The sequence below is a fragment of the Bombus flavifrons genome, chromosome 7 (assembly GCF_040668555.2).
Source record: "Bombus flavifrons isolate JBK064 chromosome 7, iyBomFlav1_principal, whole genome shotgun sequence".
In the NCBI taxonomy this organism is placed as follows: Eukaryota; Metazoa; Arthropoda; class Insecta; order Hymenoptera; family Apidae; genus Bombus; species Bombus flavifrons.
Genome location: NC_138448.1, coordinates 7,630,863 through 7,652,398, shown reverse-complemented (window position 1 = coordinate 7,652,398; position 21,536 = coordinate 7,630,863). Strand labels below are relative to the sequence as shown.

Here is a 21,536-nt window from a genome sequence, read left to right as displayed (position 1 = left end):
AATCTCAACATTTATGTTTATCATTAATACTGTACATATAAAGAAGTATTTCTAATTGCATTGCAATTTTTACTTAAATGAGATTTATAAGTGAAATGTAAATTTAGCAATGAAGTTTTTGTTTCTCATCGTAGATTCCTAGTTTTATGTATACAATACGAATGAAGAATTGATTCAATTGATTCCAAATTTTTATATAAAATAGTTACTAATATTTAATAAACTATATTAATTATAAAATTTTAGTGATACATATATATATATATATATATATATATATATATATATATATATATATATATACGTGAATGATTTATATACAAGTAATCCAGAGATGAGTACTACATTGAGACAATAATTACATTTAATAAATAACGATTACTTAAAAAAGTTATCTTCGTAAAAATATTTCTACTTGATACTGTAGTATCTAATTAACGAAAACAATTTTGTTCGCGATGATTTATGTTACTTTAAAACATTAACCCATTTGCATCATGGCATACTTAAGAGGACTGGTTTCTATCACCGCGCGCGTTCAGTCATAGGTGCAGTAAATGACATCAGAATTCTTCATGGAGTTTACCGAAAATTTACTGTTCAAAACGATTGGTAGACAATGTTACTTCGCAAGCATCGCATCTTACATTCTTTTTTTTTCTTTTTTTTCAGAGGAAAAAAGTAAAAATTATTTATTTAAAATAAAACTACTTAGATTAAAATGAAAATTAAAAAAAGCAGTGGTCTATCTTGGTGATAGAAGACAGTCACAGCACGCGGATTAATCCGCGCTTGGATGCAAATGGGTTAAGACTTATTTTAATTTAAAACAAAAGAAAAAAACCAATAAAAAGATAAAAAATAATCATTACAAAATAGCATGCAATATTTTAACATTCCTCATTGATGTATGCATAAAATTATGATACAGAAAATGGTTGTGCAATTTAACTAAAACTATAATACATGTAGATTAACTACATACTAGATTCCTTAGTGTTAATAGTCTCGTTGGTATTATCAACTCGTATCAACGTTGACGAATTTAAAACAAGCGTCCTACTCAATGTGGCAACCCTTTCCATTACACAAGAAGCTGAAAGACGTGCTTCGGCATCATGATCCCAGCACTCTTCCATTGTATCACAAATTGATTGCAGTCCCTTAAAAAGGAATGAAAAATTTAGTAAAAATCAGCTGCTTACAACATTATGTACTAAAATTTACTTACAGGATGTTTACGCCATGTTTCTAAAATGATTGGCCTTTCTTTTTTGTGCACAACACTTTCTTGCATATCTTCCAAAGTGGGATGAAGACCTACTTCATCCTCAAATGGTAATCTATATTCCCCAATTGGTCCCTGAAACAAATAGACATAACACAACTTAGTAATCAATAATACAATAATTAATGAATCAATATATATGTAAATAAGAATTTACATCTTGTACAGTGCATCGCGAAGCTAACTCCCAGAGCACTAGACCACAGGCATACATATCGATTCGTAAAAATGAATCTCTTGTAAAATTAATTGCTCCCTCCAAAACTTCTGGAGCCATATACCTTCTTGTTCCAACCTTCAAATGACAAAAATTATGTTAAACTTTACATGTTATAATAAATGTATGCATATGAGATATATATACCTGTCCATGAGTATCTCCACAAGGTTTCCCAGGATGAAATATCAATGCTAAACCAAAATCTGCTATACAAGCACTCATATCAGCTTTAAGCAAAACATTTTTTGACTTAAAATCTCTATGAGCCACAGCAGGTTTGTATCCATCTGCTTTATTGGCTGGAATTTCTTCATGCAAGTGCATCAAACCCCTAATAAATTAAAATTTTCATTACAAAAGAAGATTATTTGAAATATTACTTAAACTCATACTAAAACATTACCTTGCCATAGATTCTGCTATTCTACACATCTCAGGCCATGTAACAACATTTGCCTTTAAATAATCACATAGAGAACCTTTTTCATGGTATGCAGTGATTAACCAAAATTCAGCTTGTAAATTATCACCTCTTTTTTCAACGCCTATGAAACGTAATATATCTTCATGATCCATGTGGGCAAGTTTGAAAATTTCTTGTTCAGTTTGCCACGATTGCTTATCTTGTATTGGAAATACTTTAACAGCAACAATCTCATTTTTCAATTGTGCTTTCCATACAGCTCCAAAACGACCACGAGCTTTTATTTCAAGCAATTGTATCGGCCGCAATCCCAAATTAGGAGACGGTTGCGGCAGTGGCAGAGGTTCTAGTGTTGGTACCTACAAAAATCATTTTATGTGATACTCATACAATAAGGATAGTTTATAATTTAGTACGTAAACAAAAGATTTATAACATTAAGTAATTAAGAGATCTGTACATATGCCTTCCAAACCTCGTTGAAATATCCCGACTTCCGACGTCGGTAACACCAATATAATAATGACAATACAATAGCAAGTAGTAGCATAGGTATCAATATTGACAAAACAAGTATTATTATTTGTTGCTCTGTGTTTGGAACAGGTTCTGATTCTGGAACATAATTATGTATATATATATAATCATATAATGTTTCAATTAATATGGTATATTATTTAAAGTATGTATCCACCATGAAAAACAGATGGTTGAATAGGTTTAGAAGAAGAAGTTGGATGTGGATCCCATGTGAAATTCTGATTGCACATGTTACCATCACAACAACAGAAAAATAATTCCTTTTTTCTTTCTGCACTATTTTCAATACAATGTGGCCTATCATAGCAATCATTACTATCCAAAAAACATCCCTGAAAATTCAGTTAAGGATAAAACAAACAATTGCAAAAGAACTAGTAAAAAATATAACTATACATATATGTCTTATGTTTACCTTTAATTTAATTATAGATTTCTTAGTAACATTGTCAATTTTCCATAGCACATAACAGTGATTTCTTTTGCCAGGATCATGTGGCCCACATTCTTCTCTTCCCGAGCATTCCTGCTGGGATTCTGCACACATTGTTTCATTATAAAATTCACAAACTGATGAACCCTTGACATCATGTCCTAATGTAAATCCTAAAAATTAAAAATTTTTTCACACATTTTTAACATTGAAAGAAAACTAATAATTTGTATAATGGTGTCAAAAATTGACAGTTGCAGAAACATTAATAATGATATGTAAATTTAATAAAACAAAAAAGGAACATTACTCATAATTGCAAAAAATTTATATTATTTTCTTATACCTAAATACAGCTTTACTCTTTTATTTGTTTCAAAAATATATAATAAATAAATGTCTAGTTGATTTCATATTATTACATTCGATCAAAATCTCCTGTTAGAGGTTGTACTAAGAAACAAAAGGAAATGAAAAGTTTGAACTGGATACTTGTCATTCGATTAAATGCATATATGATAATAAACTACATAAAACATATCATAAACATAAAACATATGTATAATATCGGTCCATAAAAGCTCATAAAATTTAGTAACAGTTCGAAATGCATTCGGTGAAAGGAAATGGTATTATGAACCCTGGAAAATCTCACGTCAGTTGGTATTTTAACTTGCGGATGCAACTGTCAAACGAAAGATAATGGGAACAAGCAATTACCTAACAATCCTAGGATGAGATATGGCAGTATCGTCGCATATAAGGACATCGTGAACAGATCGTAAAAAGCATACCAAAAATTTTTAAAGTCTAGACGCACGGTGTTCACGACCGTGGCTAAAGCGCCGGACTTTGGTGCGCAAGGTCCGGGATTCGCGCTTAGCCGTCACATCTGGGTTATTTCTACGTAATCCACACCATCGTGCATGTCTCTTTCTCGAATATGACTTTCTACGGCACCATCTTTCCCGTATGAGTACGTCGAAACCGTAACAAATTAAAAAAAGAAAAATAAAGAAATTGAGTCTATTAGCTATTAAGCAAATTGTAGTAATTCATCCACCAACACATCTCTCTTCCTCTCCTCTCCCACGTTTATGTCGGAACGCACACACCATGGATTTATGTCATATTTTGACCACTAGAACATTTCGATTTTAGTCACTTTCGAGTTATTACATTTAGCTTCAAGAATGAGCAAGCAAATTTTTTAGTTTTGAATACACCTTGGATGCAATATCGTTCGCAAAAATTGGTAAAAATCAACTAAGATTAAGGAGTTGCAAAGCTACATGCCAGATGCACTGCAGATTAATCATGAACTAATGGATCGCAATAGAACTACCACGCTGATAAAAAGTTGGTGCGCTTGGTGTTTTTGCAGTTTGAATTTTATTATCTCTTACAAAACGTAGGAGACGTACAAAATAAAGATATGAACTATTCAATATGTTATCTAATATAAGTTAAGAGGGAAAAACAAAAATCACAAAATCCATTTAAAAGATGTGTATATTCTGTTATATGAAAACAATAATTATAATATGCATATATATACATCATTATGTTATAAGTTTATAAGAAAATATGTTTTTAAATTTATAAAAATTATTAGATGAATCTTATAATAATTTATACATCATCGCTCTATCGATAAGGTAGAGAAGTATCTCTATCGATCGCGTTCGCATCAGTTTTGAAACTCGGCCAGTAGCATATTGATCATTCATAATCTCGTTTTTCGGTAGGTATTCTTCATATTTTGCTTGTTAGTGATTGATGCGCGATTTAGGAGAAGGCACTTTTAAACTGCAACCGAGAATCGTCAGTGAACGGTACCTCATGATTCTGTCTTCCTCTAACTTAAGGCAATCAAAAACTACATTCAGCATCGATGATTCTGACGAAAGGCATCGGTATAGAACGGTGGTAGTGGTAACACATTTATTTACGGCATATTTTTGAGGTTAGGTGAAGGCTGGTCGCACAGTGATTTGATAACCATATCGCTAACTGAAGTCTTTTTATGAAGTGTCATAACGCATAACGTTTTTCTTACTTTGACAAAAGTGGACGAAACTTAACAAAGGAATAACGGATTTAAATGACAAATAATTATGGCAACGTCTGGTTCTAATAAAAAGCCAAGAGTAATAATTTTAGGAGGTGAGCATATTCTACTTCATATGATAGCATATAGCGGAAGTGACAAACAAAACAACTAAAAAGAAGTTTTATCGTTGAAACAGGATGTGGTTTCATAGGACGTAATCTCGTGGAATATCTACTGGATAACGATCTTGTGTCCTTTATACGTGTCGTGGATAAAGTGCCGCCGCAAACTGCTTGGCTGAATACTAAACATCAGCAATTATTCGAGCATCCTTTGCTCGAATTTAAGAGCGCAAATTTAATCAACACTGGTAATTTAAAGTTTGATAAGGGCGCTTATCTATTTTTAACGAAACAATTACGATAATAATTGTTTTGTTGAACATGTACTTTATGATTAGCCTTTGAATATTTATTTGTAGTATCTTGTCAAAATGCATTTTTATCTGACAATCCGATTAATTTTGTAATCAATTGTGCTGGAGAAACAAAGAGCAGTCAAACAGATCCTGTATATAAAGAAGGAATTTATAAGTTGAGTATGAATTGTGCTCAACAAGCTGCAAAATTACAAGTTGATCGTTATGTAGAAATATCTTCTGGTAATTTTAGTACCTCTGACAAAGTATGTGAACTTTGATATTTTTGTATTAAACAATCTATTACAAAGATTAGTAATCTGTAATATTTTCATAGAATTCTCTCAAAGAAGAAGATGCTGGAGAACCATGGACATTTGTTGCAAAGTATAAGTTACAAGTAGAGAATGATTTAAAAATCATACCAAATTTAAACTTTACAATCCTTAGACCAGCCATAGTATATGGCTGTGGTGATAGAAATGGATTAGGTAATAATAATTTATTGCCTAATAGAAAATGAACAAATAATTTTTTCAAATATTTTATATATGCAAATTAATTTCCCTTATGTAGCACCACGTTTAGTGGTAGGAGCTGTTTATAAACATTTGGGAGAAATGATGAAGTTACTTTGGGGACCAGATCTTCACATGAACACAGTTCATGTGAGGGATGTAGCCAGGGCTATTTGGCATGTAGTAAATAGGCCAGAAACTGTAGGTCAAACATATAACGTTGTTGACGAAGGTGATTCAACTCAAGGATCAATCAGTGCTATAGTTTCAGAATTATTTAATATCAATCATGATTATTGGGGTACTGCACTATCTACACTAGCCAAAGTATGGAAGAAAATTTGTTATACTATCTTTTTCTCTTACTACTAAGAAATTCAGATATAATTTCTTTGAATTATAATGCAAGTTTTAATTCTGATGTGGGTTAAAAACCTTATTTTGTTTATTTATTTTAGACGGATATGAGTTCTGTTGTCGAAGAAGTCAATGACAAACATATGGGACCTTGGGCAGAAGCTTGCAATAAAGATGGAGTGGAAAATAGTCCTCTGTCTCCATACATAGATCAAGAACTTCTTTATAATAAGCATTTGTATCTACAGGCAGGAAAATTATTGAGTATTGGGTTTACATATCTTTATCCAAAACTCACAAAAGATGCTTTGAAAGAGGTAAATAATTATTTATGTGACTAAGAGAACATAAATTCTGATGAGGAAGGTATTATGCAATTATTTATTTATAGGTTCTTGATGATTATGTAAACATGAAGATATTTCCACATTCCTTGGTTCTATGAATTTTAACAATATAGACTGCCAAGATCAAATATTGAAAAAGCTTACAATAATTTGTATGAAATAACATTTGGAGCGTTTCACCTTGTGCCTAGTAATCTATGCAAGTTACATACTCTATTGTATGTTACACATCTTACTCGTATTTTACCTTCTAACAAATATTGTTAGTCGAGTTTATAAAAAAGTACAGATGGAATATGAAGATTTCATGTATAAGCCTATTGCAAATGTGATAAAGTAGGAATTAATGTACTTAATTTTACTATAGTTTGAGGTATAAAATTTTTGCACCTTAGGGTTGCTAGTCAGTTTCGACATTATAGGAAGAACTAAGTTGAAAAATATTAAAGAATAAAACTAGACTATTTACATGCCTAAACACGATATATTATAACATGTAATGTTATTTGGATAAATATTTTAGAGAATTATGTACATCGCCAAAATGCTTTTTATACTGAATTTTTCAAGACTGGGAGTATAAATAAAAACTGTTAAACAATTAACAAGATCTATAGAAGTAGAAGGATTTTGTGTTTTTATATCCATTGCATTCCACTTAACGTGTATCTTCCAAAAGCTGTGACTCATAACTTAGAAATCTTTTTATTCCAAGTAAATGATATCTTATGGTTATATAAATTTAATAAATTAGATATATTTAAATTATATAATGTATTAAATCAAGTACAAATAATATTAATTAAGTTAGAAAATATTTCTAAACGCCAAACAAAAAAAATTAGTAAGTTTATTATATAAAGGTAAACATAATTTTTACACAAAATAATATATAATAAAATGGCAATAACTGCCAAGTAAAATTAATAGCATTACTATTCTGAAGCAATTGTTATTAATTTGATAATAAAGTTACTCATTTACGCATTTATTCACTTGTTTTACCTGTACCTTCGCAGTTCTTCGTAATTGAATGTTTTTCTAGGGCTAGGCATTATTTTTTACATATATTTTAACACAACCAACATCGATACACTGTTTTAATTTTATTTCAATCATTGGTTACAACAAGATACTGCATCAGAAGGGTCAACAATATCATTAAATATTTCGTGTATCGTTTTAATACTTTAAACAATAAGATTATAATTTGATGTAGTTCATTATACATAATATATTAAAATATATACTTTTAATATTTTCTGCAGATAATATATATACAATCGTAGATAAAAATATTTACAAAGTAACTGCACCCTAAAAAACAGCATAATTATAGCAATACATTAATTGTGTATGTTCCAGTAAAAAAATGATAAGGATTTATGAAAAAATAAATTAATAAAGTTTTCTCGATATAGAATAAGTGCTATAATTAACGGCAATGATACAAACATCAAATTTCTTTTACCGGGTTTGCTTTTTCATATATATCTTATATAAAATAAAGTATAATGTCTTGGCTATATCTACTCACTGTAATAAATTTTTTGAGGTAAATCGTGTAAATCTAAATTATAGTGCTGTGTAATAGGTACTGAGGTTAAGTTAAAATTAAGTAATATAACATACCTACCCCTTGTATAGGGTGGCAATTATGGAGGTATATTTACTTGACTAGAGTCGCCGTACAACATAATTAATACTTTGTCTGTGTATGGCCAATACTATTGGATTGTTACTTTGTGAAAGAACTATTGCAAGTGAAATGAAATAATATGTACTATGCTCCTTATCATTTAGTAAAGGTACAAGTTCAAATGATATAATAGAAAATTAAATTTGATGCATAAATGACAAAAGTAGTATGAATAATACCTTATGCATATCCGAAACATTGCTTAGCGTAATGCAGTAAAGTAATAGATTATGATATTTCTAAATCAATGTATATAATAATTTATAAGATAAACAAATACTTTTTTTAAATTGTAATCAAAATAGCCTCAATTCTAATATTTTTCTTCCATATAAATCGTTATACTCTAAATGTAACATTTACAATACTTGCTGTTTCCTATTTGTAGCCTAAAGATAACAATGTTTATTGCTTTGTATTTCAATACTGTGTAATCAATCTTTTGAAGCAAATAAAACGCTCAGATAACAGCACGGCGACTCTATTTTTTGCTTTCTCTTTTTTCTTTTTTACAAAGCTTGAAACTTATCACATTCACACAATTAATCAAAGATATTATGATACCAATTCAACACCATATGTTTCAATCCATTTCAAATTTACGAATGTTGTCTTATAAATTGAAAACTTTTTATATAAGGTACAAATTAACGCAAATAAATGATTTTTTATATTAAAATTACGTTCATAGCAGACAGAACAATATCGCGCTTAACAAATACAGTACATTATGCTGCTAAAAAGTAAAATGATCAAAATACAATTTAATTCTACAAACATTAGTTAAGATGTGTATACAATAAAATCAAAACATTTTTTAAAATGACAAATGCGTAATATTTGCCATGGAATATTTTGTCGCCATATTAATTATTATATCTCTTTTTCTTTATTAATGCTTTTGATCTATCTTTTCTTCCCTTAAAAATAATACCTTTTTCTTTACAACTATTTTTTTGTTCTTTTTTTTAAATTTCATTAATGTTAGAAAATTGTACAAGCTTAATAATTAACATATACATACAGTGCAAAAAATATTTAAAAATATTTTAAGAATTTTAATGCAAAAAGAAAAATGAATTCATGAGCGATCAGTTACTAGTTGCCTACTATTATATATCAATTCTCATTTCTTATTTAACTCTAAGAAGAGTAACAAATACCTTCAACAAATATAAAAGTATACTACTATATGTCAGTAACATAAAATGTAACAGGTCGTGTTAAATATGATAACAAATGGAAAACAAATCATTTAAATAAAAATCACAAAACAGGCATTCTATCTGTGAAATGTTTATGTTTCATAACAAACATAATTTGTTGTAGAACTGTCAAGTCAGTAAATAGCTATGATAGTTTATCTTTAATTGAGATTCTAATAATCGTGATCGTAGAATATGTAACGAATTTCATAAATAGTGTTTAAATGAAGTTACTTATTTTCATAAAACTGCAATCAGATCTTGTGAAATTTTTTAGTAATCCACTAGTACTGAGTTTTCATAAAAATAGGTAAATCATGAGTTATATTCAAAAAAGTTTAGTTATAGAATATACAATATAAAAAATCTCTATTAATAGCAACATCATTTCAACACAAGGCAGAATAATTTTTTCAAAAATGACTTTAAATTATATGTTTAACAAATTATCTCGTACAAAGATGTAAAACTCTGTGTAATAAATATATGGTAAAATCTCTAGCATGTGCAGATTGAATTAATTCTATTTTTACATGATTTCATACTGTGCTTGTAGTGACTATATTATTGCATAAATTCAGTGTAATGTGATCATTTAAAATAGTACTGAATGTAAAATGTAATAAATAACAATTAATGGAGGTACAATAATAACATGACATATCTACGTCTCACTCTAAAAGATATAGCTTATTCTATCAGGTACTGTGTTGGGTTTTTCTGTCATGGTAACATGCACCAGTCTGGAATATGTTTATAATTTTCTTTCGCATTTTTCACTTTTTGCTTTTGTATGATGTAGTTAACTTTAAATATCTTGTACAACATAAGGTTTCTTTTATCATATGAACAGGAAAAAATACATATATTATATTATATATTTCCAGTGATTAAATTAATATTATGATTTAAAATTGTTTCGATTCTTTTTGTAGATTTCTTTTATATTACAAAATCTTAATGCTGTTTTTACAAATTTCATTATTATTTTTTCCTGTTCTCAAATGTCTCAATAGTGTATAATACAGTTATCAAACTTGTAGTATAAAAAAGATTCTGCTAAATTATATAATATGGACATTTCAGTTACACTTTTTAAAAATGTTTGTCAACGTCTTATTTTTCAATAAAATAAATATTTGCCAAGATTTGCGATGCTATATGTATACTTACAGTATTTGTAATAAAAGAAAAACCTAGACTATACTTTTAATACATAAAATCTGATTATATAGTACTTTTTCTTAGAACCTAAGAATCATCTCTTGTTAATTTAGATTTAGTTAATGGAAAACATAAGATTTTGGAATGATCAGTACTATTGCTCTCTATAAAAGCAATATATATCATGAAATAAATTAGGCCATACCCGTAATTTGGATATTTAATAATTTTGTCTTCTAGTGTGAAGGAATGCATTATTTACTTTTTCACTATTATTCGAAATATGATATTTTATGAACATACTCATAATTAACAGACACTCAGGTGCACATCAAGAATTTTCATATCATCCCACTTGCTTAATTTTCATTTTCATACTCTTCTTTTTTTAATAGATGTCAATATACATATGAGCAAGTTACCTAATGAATATTATTAAGTATCATTTGCATGATATATCTGTGCCACGGTATTATTTCATACAAAATGAAATCTAAAAATTACTAGATTCCTTGCCGAACTGCTAATGCAGAAATACTGTGTTATCTATAATAACTTGCTTTCAAACATTATATACAAGATAATAGTTGAAGTGTCCAGATTCAACGCACTTTCAAAACATTATTATTTACATTAATCATGTATGCGTTAGTATTTTTATTCACAAGTTATGCCATGTTAAACTTGTAAAATATAGTAACTTGCATTGCTTCTAACTTCCTTGAGAATTCTGTTCTTGTAATTCATACATACGTATGTATGTACTTTTGTGTGTATATACATCTTGCAATCAAATTATTCGAGTTGCACGAAAAGTTTTACATCCTACCTGTTGCACGGAAGCATAGGAAGAAAATGTGAACACGCAAATATATTGCCTAATGGTTTCATCCATTTGGTCCAAGCGCCGGAACAGATATACATATAGGTTTTGGTAAGGACGTATCTCCATCTGGACAACCAGAATTATTATTTAAACTGCTATTGCTACTGCCTAAAGTACAATTGACCACCGTAAGCTGTGTGCCATCTAAATCTTGTTCTGGCTCTTGTTCTTGTTTTTGTGTACTTAAGACAACACTGTCCATTGTTTTGTACTATATTTCAAGACATATATTAGTTTCATATATAAAATTATTTAATCATTTTGTATTCAAAATGAAAATTTTTCGCACCTGAGAATTTTTTGTTATATGAATATCTTTCGGTTCACCATTTATTTCCCATGATGGCAATAAAGGCTCTTTTACACAAGATTCAAGAATTCCATTAGATTTGCCACCCTGCAATGATATTTTTCATAGAATTGTTTATTCAAATATAAGCTTATGTTTATATACATTACAAAAAAACATTTACATACTTTCGTGTCTAAATGTGGGTTAGTTGTGATTGGAGATGTGGGACAAAGAACAGCAAGTTCAATTTCATTAGGCGTTATTCTGGTATTCATCTGTTGACTCACTGATGTAGAAGACTGATCCGCGCAACATCTATTTCCATTTCGTACCGAAGCACGACCTTTTGTAGATTGCGCACTTTCTCTCAAAATACGAGCATTCTCACATTTTTTTCGACAATATATACTGCACAGGCAAATTGTAATAAATCCAATACTTATGCTTACACCAAGAATTACACCTAAAATAAGTAAATATGAAATAATTATAAGATTAAATTTTATTATTTCAATTAACTTCTTGTACAATTGAAGCAAATAAGTTTGTTTACCAAGACTCTGATCAGGTTTTGTATTTTGTGGTGGTTTTTGTTCATCTGGAGGACTTGGTACCTTTGATGAACCGCCAGTAATAATGATTATAGGATCTGACGGTTTACCATAACCGGCCTTTGTCATAGCTTGAACCATGACAAAATACCGTTTTCCTGGAGTTAGACCAGGCAAAGTTGTCGATGTTTTATTGCCAAGTACTGTTACATTTCTCCATGCTGTGGCTGAATCCGTTAAGTCCATTGTATATATAACGAAATAGTTTTGTATTATACCATTTATATTACTTGGTTCCTTCCATGCAATTCGTACTTTTGTATTATTTACTAAAAACCATTGTACTTCTTCTACTTTGCCAGGGACTGAAATTAATTGTTAAATTACCATTTCTGTAATACGAACGTACAAATAAATAGTATAATGTATTTCTACACTTACTATCTTCATTTGTATAACATTCTACAGATTCGCTATAAAAATTGCTTTGGTTTGTATTATTTTGAATAGCCCTTACTTTAAACTGATATAATGTAAATGGTTTGAGTTTGTCAATATTTGCTTTTGTATCGTTCCTATCAAGAGGATATTAAAAATATTTAGTGCAAAGATGTTGATTGAAATTATAATGAAAAAAGATTATGCATAATTTATATTACATACAATATAAAACATTTAGGACCATCTGAATTTGCGACATGAATTGCATGATAACATAATTCAAAAGAGTTCACTTCCTGTACACCATTCAAGGACCATGTAACATTTATGGAAGTAGGTGAAACAGGAATTGCTTCCAAGGCCATTGGTACATTATCTGATTAGTAAAAAAAAATGATATATCCAATTAATTCGTTTATGTTATAATAAAATTTATATTTATAACATACTTACTTGTATCAAGTTGAATAGTATGTATTTGTTTTGTTAAACAGCCTGTTGTTTCACCAGAACTTATCATACATAAGCCCATTGTATAAGAAACATTTACATCTAATTATGAACAAAAAATAAATACATAATTAAAGAAGAACACAATATATACATAATTTTTTGGAAATAATTCTGACCAATACCTACCAAGATTAGTAAATACATATTCCGTAACATTTTGTGGTAAAAAAATAGTTGCTAATTTATGTCCACTTTGATTCTCACAATAAATTTGCCAAAGATCAAATTCCGTTTCAATTATGTTATTTTCCCTAACATTTATTTTCCATTTCATCTAACATGACAAAATTTATTTCAATATTATAGAAATACAATATAATATATAATAATATTATTATATAATATATATAATATATTATGCATATATATACATATACATTATTCATATATATATACAATAAATATTATATTATATACAACAATACAATAATATTAAAAAGATTTAATTAACAAAATTTGTATACTAACCTTTACAATTGAAGCATTTATTATTAATACTTGTACATCCACAACATTTTTGATAATAAATTGATTAGATTCAGCTGGTGGCATAGTTACAGTAATCCACTCTAATTGCGATTCGCTCACGTTAGGCCAACCTTGTTTTGTTCTGGCTAATACTCGTAGGTCGTATTGTGCTCCAGGTATTAAATCTTCAAGAACATGATTAGTAATCTTCAAATAAAACTAATACAAAAGAGTGTACAAAAGACTGTACAAAAAGAATTACATACATACCAGAAAATACATAAGAATCCACGTCAGCGGGTAAGTGAAGAACCCGAGAAGATGGATGTTCATGCAGTCTCAACTGTAATTTATATTGTACCACAACACCACGAGACTCCTTTTTAGGTAATGGCTCCCATGATACATTTAACTTTGTACTACTAAGTATATTCGCGTTTACTTTTGGTGCACCTTTAGGAACTGAATAAAGAAAATAAACTGTACCTTTGGCTTCTCGTTACGTTCATGATAAAATTTACATTAAAAAATAACGCACCACTTGGGGCTGTAGAACACAAAATGGTGGCTGATTGATCGCTAGGACCATAATTGTTCCACACTCGTATGTAGAAGGAATAATTAGTATATGGTTCAAGAAGCTTCGTCACTTCTACTGACGTAGAATTACCCGGTTCAGGTGGAGAAACTTCTTCTTTCCCTCCTTCTTGATGAACACGACATATAAGATGTTGGAAAACATTATAAAATATTTAACTAACCACTATATAAAATATTTAACTAATTATTATATAAATATTTCTATGCATATTAAATCGTTTAAACTTACCTACGGGACTATAATGGACGGTATAAGCTTTAATACTGCTATGTGATAGAGACTTTGGTGGTTCCCAGGAAATAAAAATTTTAACGGGTGACAGAGCACGACATTTTAAAGAGGTAGGTGCAGCAGGACTATTACGAGATGTGTTTACTTGAAGCCGACCTGCGGCCCAAATTTCTCCCACAGAATTTACAGCAACACATTGATAAATACCAGAATCAGATGGAACTGTTGCTGATATTGCAAGTTCCATCTTATTAAATTCTTTTGTATATATAGTCCTACGTCCTGCAAAAACAATTTATACATAAATTATACGTATTATAATATGAAGATAAATAAATATTGTAATGAATAACTTTACCATTAATTGTTATATTCAATGAATCTTTTAACCAATATATTTTAGGCACAGGTAACCCTTGTGCTTGACATTCAAATCTTGCGGTTCTCCCATTTGGACATACTTGATTTGTAGGTATCTTCACAAATGATGGTGGTATTAATATATCCACTGTTACATTCTGAAATGTTTTTTGCAGCATGTTATTAAAATTATGAACAACTATGTTCATACTTGATAATACTTTTTAATAACTTACTTGAATCTTCACATTATTTGTAACAAAGTTCTTTACAGAACATACATAAACTCCTGCATCAGATGCACTCACATTTACTAGTGACAATATATTAATACCAATACTAGAATTAAGCAAAATGCGAGGTTGTGCAACATTATGATTACCTAAAAATGAATAAATCACTACATTTGTGTATTATAAATATCATCTATATATAAATAATGTTAACCGTTTGAGTTCCAAGCAGCACGATCGCGCTGTTTAGGTTTTGTGTCGAAAAGTCCCAGTACATTTGAACGCAATAATTTTTATTGGACAAAACTTGAAATATTTATAAACTAATTGTACGCATATATAATAATATAGATGTATTTCATAAAGTAACAAATATGACAAACGCTATTGTGACACAATCGATTAAGACAAGCGCTATCGCATTGCTCGGGATTTTTCGACCCTGTTTTTTCAATGACCCTTGGGACTCAAATGGTTAATATATGTATATCAAATACCAGTATAGCGAGGAATAAATGACCACATCATAAGTGGCGGTGGATATCCAGATGCAGCACATACTAAACTAAGATTCGATCCATTTAACAACCAATGATTGTATGAAATTTGTGGAAATAACAATGGTGGTATATGTGATCCGTTACCCTCTGGTCGTGAAATAACAGTTAATTTTGCTTCCTTACTTTTTTTGGTTTTCTTTAGGAATTCATTATTTACTATGCATCTGTGAATATAGATAATATATTATATAGCTTTTTCTTTACTAATTTAATTTCACAAATTGTTTTATAATTGTATGATACTAGTATGAAGACAAACCTATATGAACCAGCATCTGATAACTTCGTTGCTTTTATATACAGAACACCTGGTGGTACCATTATATACTTACTACTACAAATTAAATAATCTCAATTAATATAAAAAATAATTTCATTGTTAATTCTTGACAAAAATTACTTACTTTAAATTACTCTGATTGGGCAACAATATTTTTTCATTATGCTGCCATGTGATATTAGGAGGAAAAGGAACACTATCTATTAAACAAGATAATCTTGCAATTTCACCTTCTTGTACAGTTATATTTTCTGGTGACTTTTTAAATACATGGGCAAGTTCTAAACAAATATAATTATATGTTTTAACATCATTTATAAAATCAGGACGCTTAATAACAGTATGTTAAACAGAAAACTTACCTGCTATGTGAATAAATGTAGGAGATGATCTTAGAAGCCCCAAATTAGTACGTGTTACACAACGATATTCATCTTTGTAATAATCTTTAAAGTTAACTGTAGTAGAGTTTTTTTCTTTAAACTTTTGCACCATCTATTATAACAATAAAATAAAATACTTAATTGATTTAATTTTAATATAAATAACAAATAAAATTTTTCAATGTGTACCTTATGTAAATGAAGAGAACCATTCTTGAGAATAGTACAACGTGCAATACCACATGGTGGTGCAGGTATTCCATTGTGTAACCAAGAAATATTTTGATTTGGTCCAGTTATACAAGTAAGTGTAACTCCTTTTTTTCCTAATATCACATGACCACTGGGTTGAATTTCTAATGTTATGCCAGAACTTTTGGTTGGACTAATGTTGAAACTTTCTGATTTTGACACGTTTTTGTTATGTAGACCAGTTCCAATTTCTTTGACACCTAAAGTATAAAACATAAAGCACTATCTAAAAATGTACTAGCTTACAATTTTTATAATAATGTGTTAAAAAATATTTTGAATATTATAAACTGTAACATTCAAGATGGCTATTACATCACCCCCCCCCCCTCTCTATTAATATTATGAAGATGAGATTCAATATATTATATAATAGAATATAAAGTAAATAAAACATAAAATTATCAGATGATTCTGCAAATGGAGAATCAAACTTACAGCATAACTAGTTTATAGAATACATTTAGAGTATAATGATTATAAAATCATTGTTATATTATATATAGTATATTATGCCACATTTATGTTTTAATTTATATATTTAGGAACAGAAAAAGGACATATATCCCATTTGTTTACTAAAAAAAAGATGATAATTTGCACATAATTTTGGTATGAAAAAGATGATATGTGATCACTGAATCTAAATGTATACATATATTCATGTAAAATTATACTAATCCAAATTTTAAATCATTAGAGTAAATCTACCATATCATAATTCAAATAATCTTTTACTAATGAAATATCTAAATATCTTAAACTATTTGTTTTACAACAATTTCTTTTCATACATGTCATAGTAATATAAACAAAATATTTAGGAAATATAATTATTTTTCTCAAAAGGCTATATAATCGAAAATGTTCGAATTTTAACTCTTATTTTAATCAGATAATGCACAGTTCGTAAAAAAAGAAAAAGTATAAAGATTGTAACCATCTATAAGTGTACAAAAGAACGAACGTTAGGCGCGTGGTCCAGCGTGTTTGGCGAATATAAACAGATTAGATTGACGGAGAGAAGGGAGACGCACCTGCGGCATAAGCGGGCTTTAGCACTTCTGTAAACAAGATGCTCAGTAAAAGTACTCGCGCCGCCATATATTCACACTCATTGGCACTAGTTTCACTGACAAATCTTGGCCGAAATACGCCGTCGGTTTGGTAAACTTTTCTGCGAAATTCGTCGCCGCATGTTTGACATCGCCTGCAAGAGTTTTTGGCCGTTCCGTTCGCCGAACTCTTACCCCCCTTTCAGCTTCGCTCTAGCTTCTCACATTATCGTTAAGATTGACAATATATCGTCACCGAAAACTCGAGGACGTCGACAATACCGAGAGTTACACGGTCGTCGCGAATTATACTCGATTAGCTTCGTTTGCATTAGCACGCGATTCATTCGTTTCTTGCCATCTTCTAATTCGCTACTACCCTTGTTTGTAATTATTCCAGTGAGGAAAAGACGCACAAAATTCTAGATCGCGACCCACAGCGCCGGATGCGAGAAATTTTTGAAACAGAATGATGTTTTGTTACGCAGCGCCACATATTATGTTTTGTCCAATTTCCTCATATTTTGACCAATAACATTATCAGAAATGTTTACGTAGAAATGATCGATGATGACAACATGCGTGTTATTGTTGTTGTATCGTCGTATAGTTTAAAAATGTAAACTGTTTAATCTATGCAAATGCGACTTTATGCGATTATCTAATGTTCTATGAAATGTGAATTTGATTGTAACAATTTAATAACAAGTATTTTTATATATGAAAGGAATACCTTGTAGTACTGTATTCAAGTACAAGTATCTTGGTATATATAACGTCGATTCGTTAAGGAAGGAATACCTAACCTTCAAAATTTAAATTAAATATGGCGCGACAGAGTGTTGATGCAGATTGCGAGAAAATGCATAATTTATTAGACAATAAGAATATTGACTTAGATAATTGTAGAAAATTAATTAAATCGTACATTGATTTGGTAAAGTATCAAAATTTATCAAGCTTTTTAAAAGATGTTGATTTATTGTACGCTACTAAAAGAACTGACTACTGGTTTGTTTACAGCATCTTTATAGTGCTGCTTTATTTTGGGCAGACAAAGTTGTTTCATTAAGTAACGAAGATCCTAAAGATATATGCACCTTAGCGCATTGTATGTATCTAATGAAACAATATCATAGAGCTGCTCATCTTATTAGAAATCGTGGATTGGAAAAGGTAAACTATAACTTTGAAACTTTTAATAATATCATAACATTGTTATATACATTTTTTTTAATTACATTAATATTACCTTATAGACAGATGTAATGTGTCATTATCTAACAGTAAGAAGTCTGTTAGAAGCAAAAGAATACAATGAAGCATTACAGGTTATTAAAGAATCAGAAGTATGTACAAACATAACACAGTCAGGTTTTGGAGATCGTGCAGATATATTAGAAGATGCACCAAAAAATGTGATTAAGTATAAATAATGTTCTCCATAACTTCTTTTAAATATTATTTCTGTAATGTGATGAACTTTATAGATTAGTTTGTATTTTGTGATAGGTACACAGTTCAATATTGTATGTGAAAGGAAGAATATATGAAGCTTTAGATAATCGGGCAGTAGCAACTGACTGTTACAAACAAGCTCTACATTGTGATGTATATTCATATCAAGCATTTGAAGCATTAGTTCAAAATCAAATGCTTTCAGCTGCTGAAGGTATTAAAGTGTGTATGTATAAATTTCATGTAATAATAGATACAAGTAATTTTATGATACATATAATTTGAATAGAAAAAGAACTTCTGGAATCTCTTCCCTTTGCTGAACAATGTACAGAAGCTGAAGCAGAGCTCTTACGACTATTATATGAAAGTAAATTGAAAAAATATCAAGAACCAAATACAAAGCAACCACTTGCAACATGTAGTGTTATGGGAGTTCTTGTCACAGATAGATTATTAGGTAATTTGGATATGGAAGTTACAGAAGCAGAGAGATTGTATTATAATTGTGATTATCACAAATGTTTCTCTCTCACAGAAAGGTAATATATCCTCTTATGTATGTATGTGAATTTATATAATCTTATAATCTCTATCATATATTTTAGAATATTAAAAAAAGATCCATATCATAATTCATGCTTACCAGTACATATTGCCTGTTTAGTAGAACTAAAAAAAACTAATGGTAATTATATTGCACTCCTATATAGAAAAAGAATGTGCAATTAGAAAGAAATTTTGTACATTATATAATCATTTTTCAGCTTTATTCTATTTAGCACATAAATTAGTTGACTTATATCCAGACATGGCCTTAGCATGGTTTGCTGTTGGATGTTATTATTATAGTCTAGGTAATTATGATTTCTATTTGATATACTAAAATTATTTTGTATTCTTACTTTATAAGATATTCCATTGTTTTGATAATAGGAAAAAGTGATCCAGCACGAAGATATTTAGCAAAAGCCACAGCACTGGACAGATTATTCGGTCCTGCTTGGTTAGCTTATGGTCATTCCTTTGCAGTAGAAAATGAACATGATCAGGCAATGGCTGCTTATTTTAAGGCTTCTCAATTAATGAAAGGTTGTCACCTGCCACTTTTATATATTGGACTTGAATGCGGATTAACAAATAATCTTAAATTGGCTGACAAGTTTTTCCAACAGGCTCAAGGAATAGCTCCAAACGATCCATTTGTTATACACGAGATGGGAGTTATATCTTTTTATAATTTAGAGTAAGTATTATGATGTCTGTTGTAGTATTATCCCTGAGATTGAGTTATTCTAATATGCAAAAAAGAGGTTCAAAATTCACTCTGCAACCTGATTAGTGTACTTCCACCCTTCCCCGGTTTTTGGAAATCTGTCTAATTTATCAAGAGTTGTCGTTTCATCGAATACAGTTACAAAACTGCTGAACGGCAGTTTAAGGAAGCCATGAAAAGAATTCAAGGTGGTCTAAAGGATGTTATTCTACCTAGTAAATGGGAGGCACTTTTAAATAACTTGGGTCATACTTGTAGAAAAATGAAGAAATACGGAGAGGCGTTAGAATATCATCAACAGGTTAAAAAATTTTAATTGACATAGAAACATACTTTTTCCTTAAAATGTCAATTTAAATTACGAGCTATTAGATAAATTTCCTAATAATGATTGCAGGCATTAATGTTAAATCCATTAAATGCATCAACTTATTCAGCAGTGGGTTTCATTCATGCATTAATGGGAAACACACAAGAAGCTGTTGATGCTTTTCATAGAGCTCTTGGACTCAGGAGGGATGATACTTTCACAACAACTATGTTAACTTATGTTATGGAACAACTTATAGAAGAATCGCCTCCTTATCCTGGTATATACAAAAAATTTTCAGTTTTCAATGTATTTTATTAAATGTACATTATATCTGATTGTAAATGAATTCTTTTTTAGGTGCACCAGTTGATATTCCAAAATATGAGTACCCTGCAACTGAACATCAAGAAACAGATAATGCAGAACCTTTAGAAAATGCAAATAATGTAGCTGGGTCAGGAAGTCAAGATATTGATAAATTAAGAGTAAATTTATTTTCCGGATGGGGAGAAGATTCCAGTAAAACTGAAGATACTTCTGATAAAGTGGAACGCAATCCGCGAGACGTAGTTGTGAATTATTCCACTGACATTAGTTCCGAAGTTGAAATGTTGGATTCATCGACTGCTCATATAGAATAGTAAAAATGCGCAAATTTTTTTATATGATTTGTGTATGTAATAAAGCAATTGGTTTGCTACAAACATTTCTTTTTTG

The 21,536-nt window shown here is 29.7% G+C and overlaps 4 protein-coding genes across 6 annotated transcripts; 2 read left to right on the top strand and 2 right to left on the bottom strand.

The window, feature by feature from the left end:
* Positions 1-291: 291 nt before the first annotated feature.
* Positions 292-4,238, bottom strand: put (activin A receptor type 2 punt). Of its 2 annotated transcripts, none has more exons than XM_069117298.1 (9): positions 3,626-4,238; positions 2,888-3,078; positions 2,627-2,804; positions 2,393-2,547; positions 1,912-2,291; positions 1,653-1,839; positions 1,446-1,583; positions 1,232-1,363; positions 292-1,163 (listed from the first exon to the last, which is right to left on the bottom strand). In XM_069117298.1, the coding sequence occupies exons 1-9, from the start codon at positions 3,672-3,674 to the stop codon at positions 978-980; spliced, it is 1,596 nt and encodes a 531-aa protein (XP_068973399.1). In that variant the 5' UTR covers positions 3,675-4,238; the 3' UTR covers positions 292-977. The 2 variants fall into 2 exon arrangements, with proteins under 2 accessions (XP_068973399.1, XP_068973400.1); XM_069117299.1 differs by having other exon boundaries at positions 2,408-2,547.
* Positions 4,239-4,665: 427 nt separating this feature from the next.
* On the top strand, positions 4,666-7,208 carry LOC138181910 (uncharacterized). The gene is made up of 7 exons (XM_069117305.1): positions 4,666-5,071; positions 5,155-5,328; positions 5,440-5,642; positions 5,714-5,867; positions 5,953-6,221; positions 6,353-6,568; positions 6,643-7,208. The coding sequence occupies exons 1-7, from the start codon at positions 5,023-5,025 to the stop codon at positions 6,694-6,696; spliced, it is 1,119 nt and encodes a 372-aa protein (XP_068973406.1). The 5' UTR covers positions 4,666-5,022; the 3' UTR covers positions 6,697-7,208.
* A 556-nt stretch (positions 7,209-7,764) lies between these two features.
* On the bottom strand, positions 7,765-18,178 carry LOC138181892 (protogenin). 2 transcript variants are annotated; one of them, XM_069117271.1, is made up of 20 exons: positions 17,755-18,178; positions 16,655-16,917; positions 16,445-16,577; positions 16,207-16,363; positions 16,062-16,136; positions 15,740-15,966; positions 15,246-15,391; positions 15,008-15,167; positions 14,647-14,931; positions 14,356-14,523; positions 14,088-14,279; positions 13,818-14,002; positions 13,476-13,623; positions 13,290-13,388; positions 13,059-13,212; positions 12,837-12,970; positions 12,398-12,760; positions 12,030-12,307; positions 11,842-11,949; positions 7,765-11,763 (listed from the first exon to the last, which is right to left on the bottom strand). In XM_069117271.1, exons 1-20 carry the CDS (start codon positions 17,819-17,821, stop codon positions 11,554-11,556), a joined length of 3,552 nt encoding a protein of 1,183 aa, XP_068973372.1. In that variant the 5' UTR covers positions 17,822-18,178; the 3' UTR covers positions 7,765-11,553. The 2 variants fall into 2 exon arrangements, with proteins under 2 accessions (XP_068973372.1, XP_068973373.1); XM_069117272.1 differs by having other exon boundaries at positions 14,356-14,520.
* A 156-nt stretch (positions 18,179-18,334) lies between these two features.
* On the top strand, positions 18,335-21,506 carry Cdc16 (cell division cycle protein 16). The gene is made up of 11 exons (XM_069117280.1): positions 18,335-18,709; positions 18,796-18,948; positions 19,032-19,190; positions 19,285-19,444; positions 19,520-19,772; positions 19,839-19,918; positions 19,998-20,087; positions 20,167-20,476; positions 20,645-20,807; positions 20,904-21,096; positions 21,177-21,506. The coding sequence occupies exons 1-11, from the start codon at positions 18,599-18,601 to the stop codon at positions 21,458-21,460; spliced, it is 1,956 nt and encodes a 651-aa protein (XP_068973381.1). The 5' UTR covers positions 18,335-18,598; the 3' UTR covers positions 21,461-21,506.
* Positions 21,507-21,536: the final 30 nt, after the last annotated feature.

Coding starts and splice junctions, on each gene's coding strand:
- put (XM_069117298.1), bottom strand. CDS start 3,674: ATGTCCTTATATGCGACGATACTGCCATATCTCATCCTAGGATTGTTA. Junction 2,292..2,392: donor ACGAGGTTTGGAAGGCATAT/GTACAGATCTCT, acceptor TGATTTTTGTAG/GTACCAACACTAGAACCTCT. Junction 1,164..1,231: donor AAACATGGCGTAAACATCCT/GTAAGTAAATTT, acceptor TTCCTTTTTAAG/GGACTGCAATCAATTTGTGA.
- LOC138181910 (XM_069117305.1), top strand. CDS start 5,023: ATGGCAACGTCTGGTTCTAATAAAAAGCCAAGAGTAATAATTTTAGGA. Junction 5,329..5,439: donor CGCAAATTTAATCAACACTG/GTAATTTAAAGT, acceptor ATTTATTTGTAG/TATCTTGTCAAAATGCATTT. Junction 6,569..6,642: donor CAAAAGATGCTTTGAAAGAG/GTAAATAATTAT, acceptor ATTTATTTATAG/GTTCTTGATGATTATGTAAA.
- LOC138181892 (XM_069117271.1), bottom strand. CDS start 17,821: ATGGCGGCGCGAGTACTTTTACTGAGCATCTTGTTTACAGAAGTGCTA. Junction 15,967..16,061: donor TCAGATGCTGGTTCATATAG/GTTTGTCTTCAT, acceptor CTATATTCACAG/ATGCATAGTAAATAATGAAT. Junction 14,280..14,355: donor GTGTTCTACAGCCCCAAGTG/GTGCGTTATTTT, acceptor TTCTTTATTCAG/TTCCTAAAGGTGCACCAAAA.
- Cdc16 (XM_069117280.1), top strand. CDS start 18,599: ATGGCGCGACAGAGTGTTGATGCAGATTGCGAGAAAATGCATAATTTA. Junction 18,949..19,031: donor GAAATCGTGGATTGGAAAAG/GTAAACTATAAC, acceptor ATTACCTTATAG/ACAGATGTAATGTGTCATTA. Junction 19,773..19,838: donor TGTTTCTCTCTCACAGAAAG/GTAATATATCCT, acceptor CATATATTTTAG/AATATTAAAAAAAGATCCAT.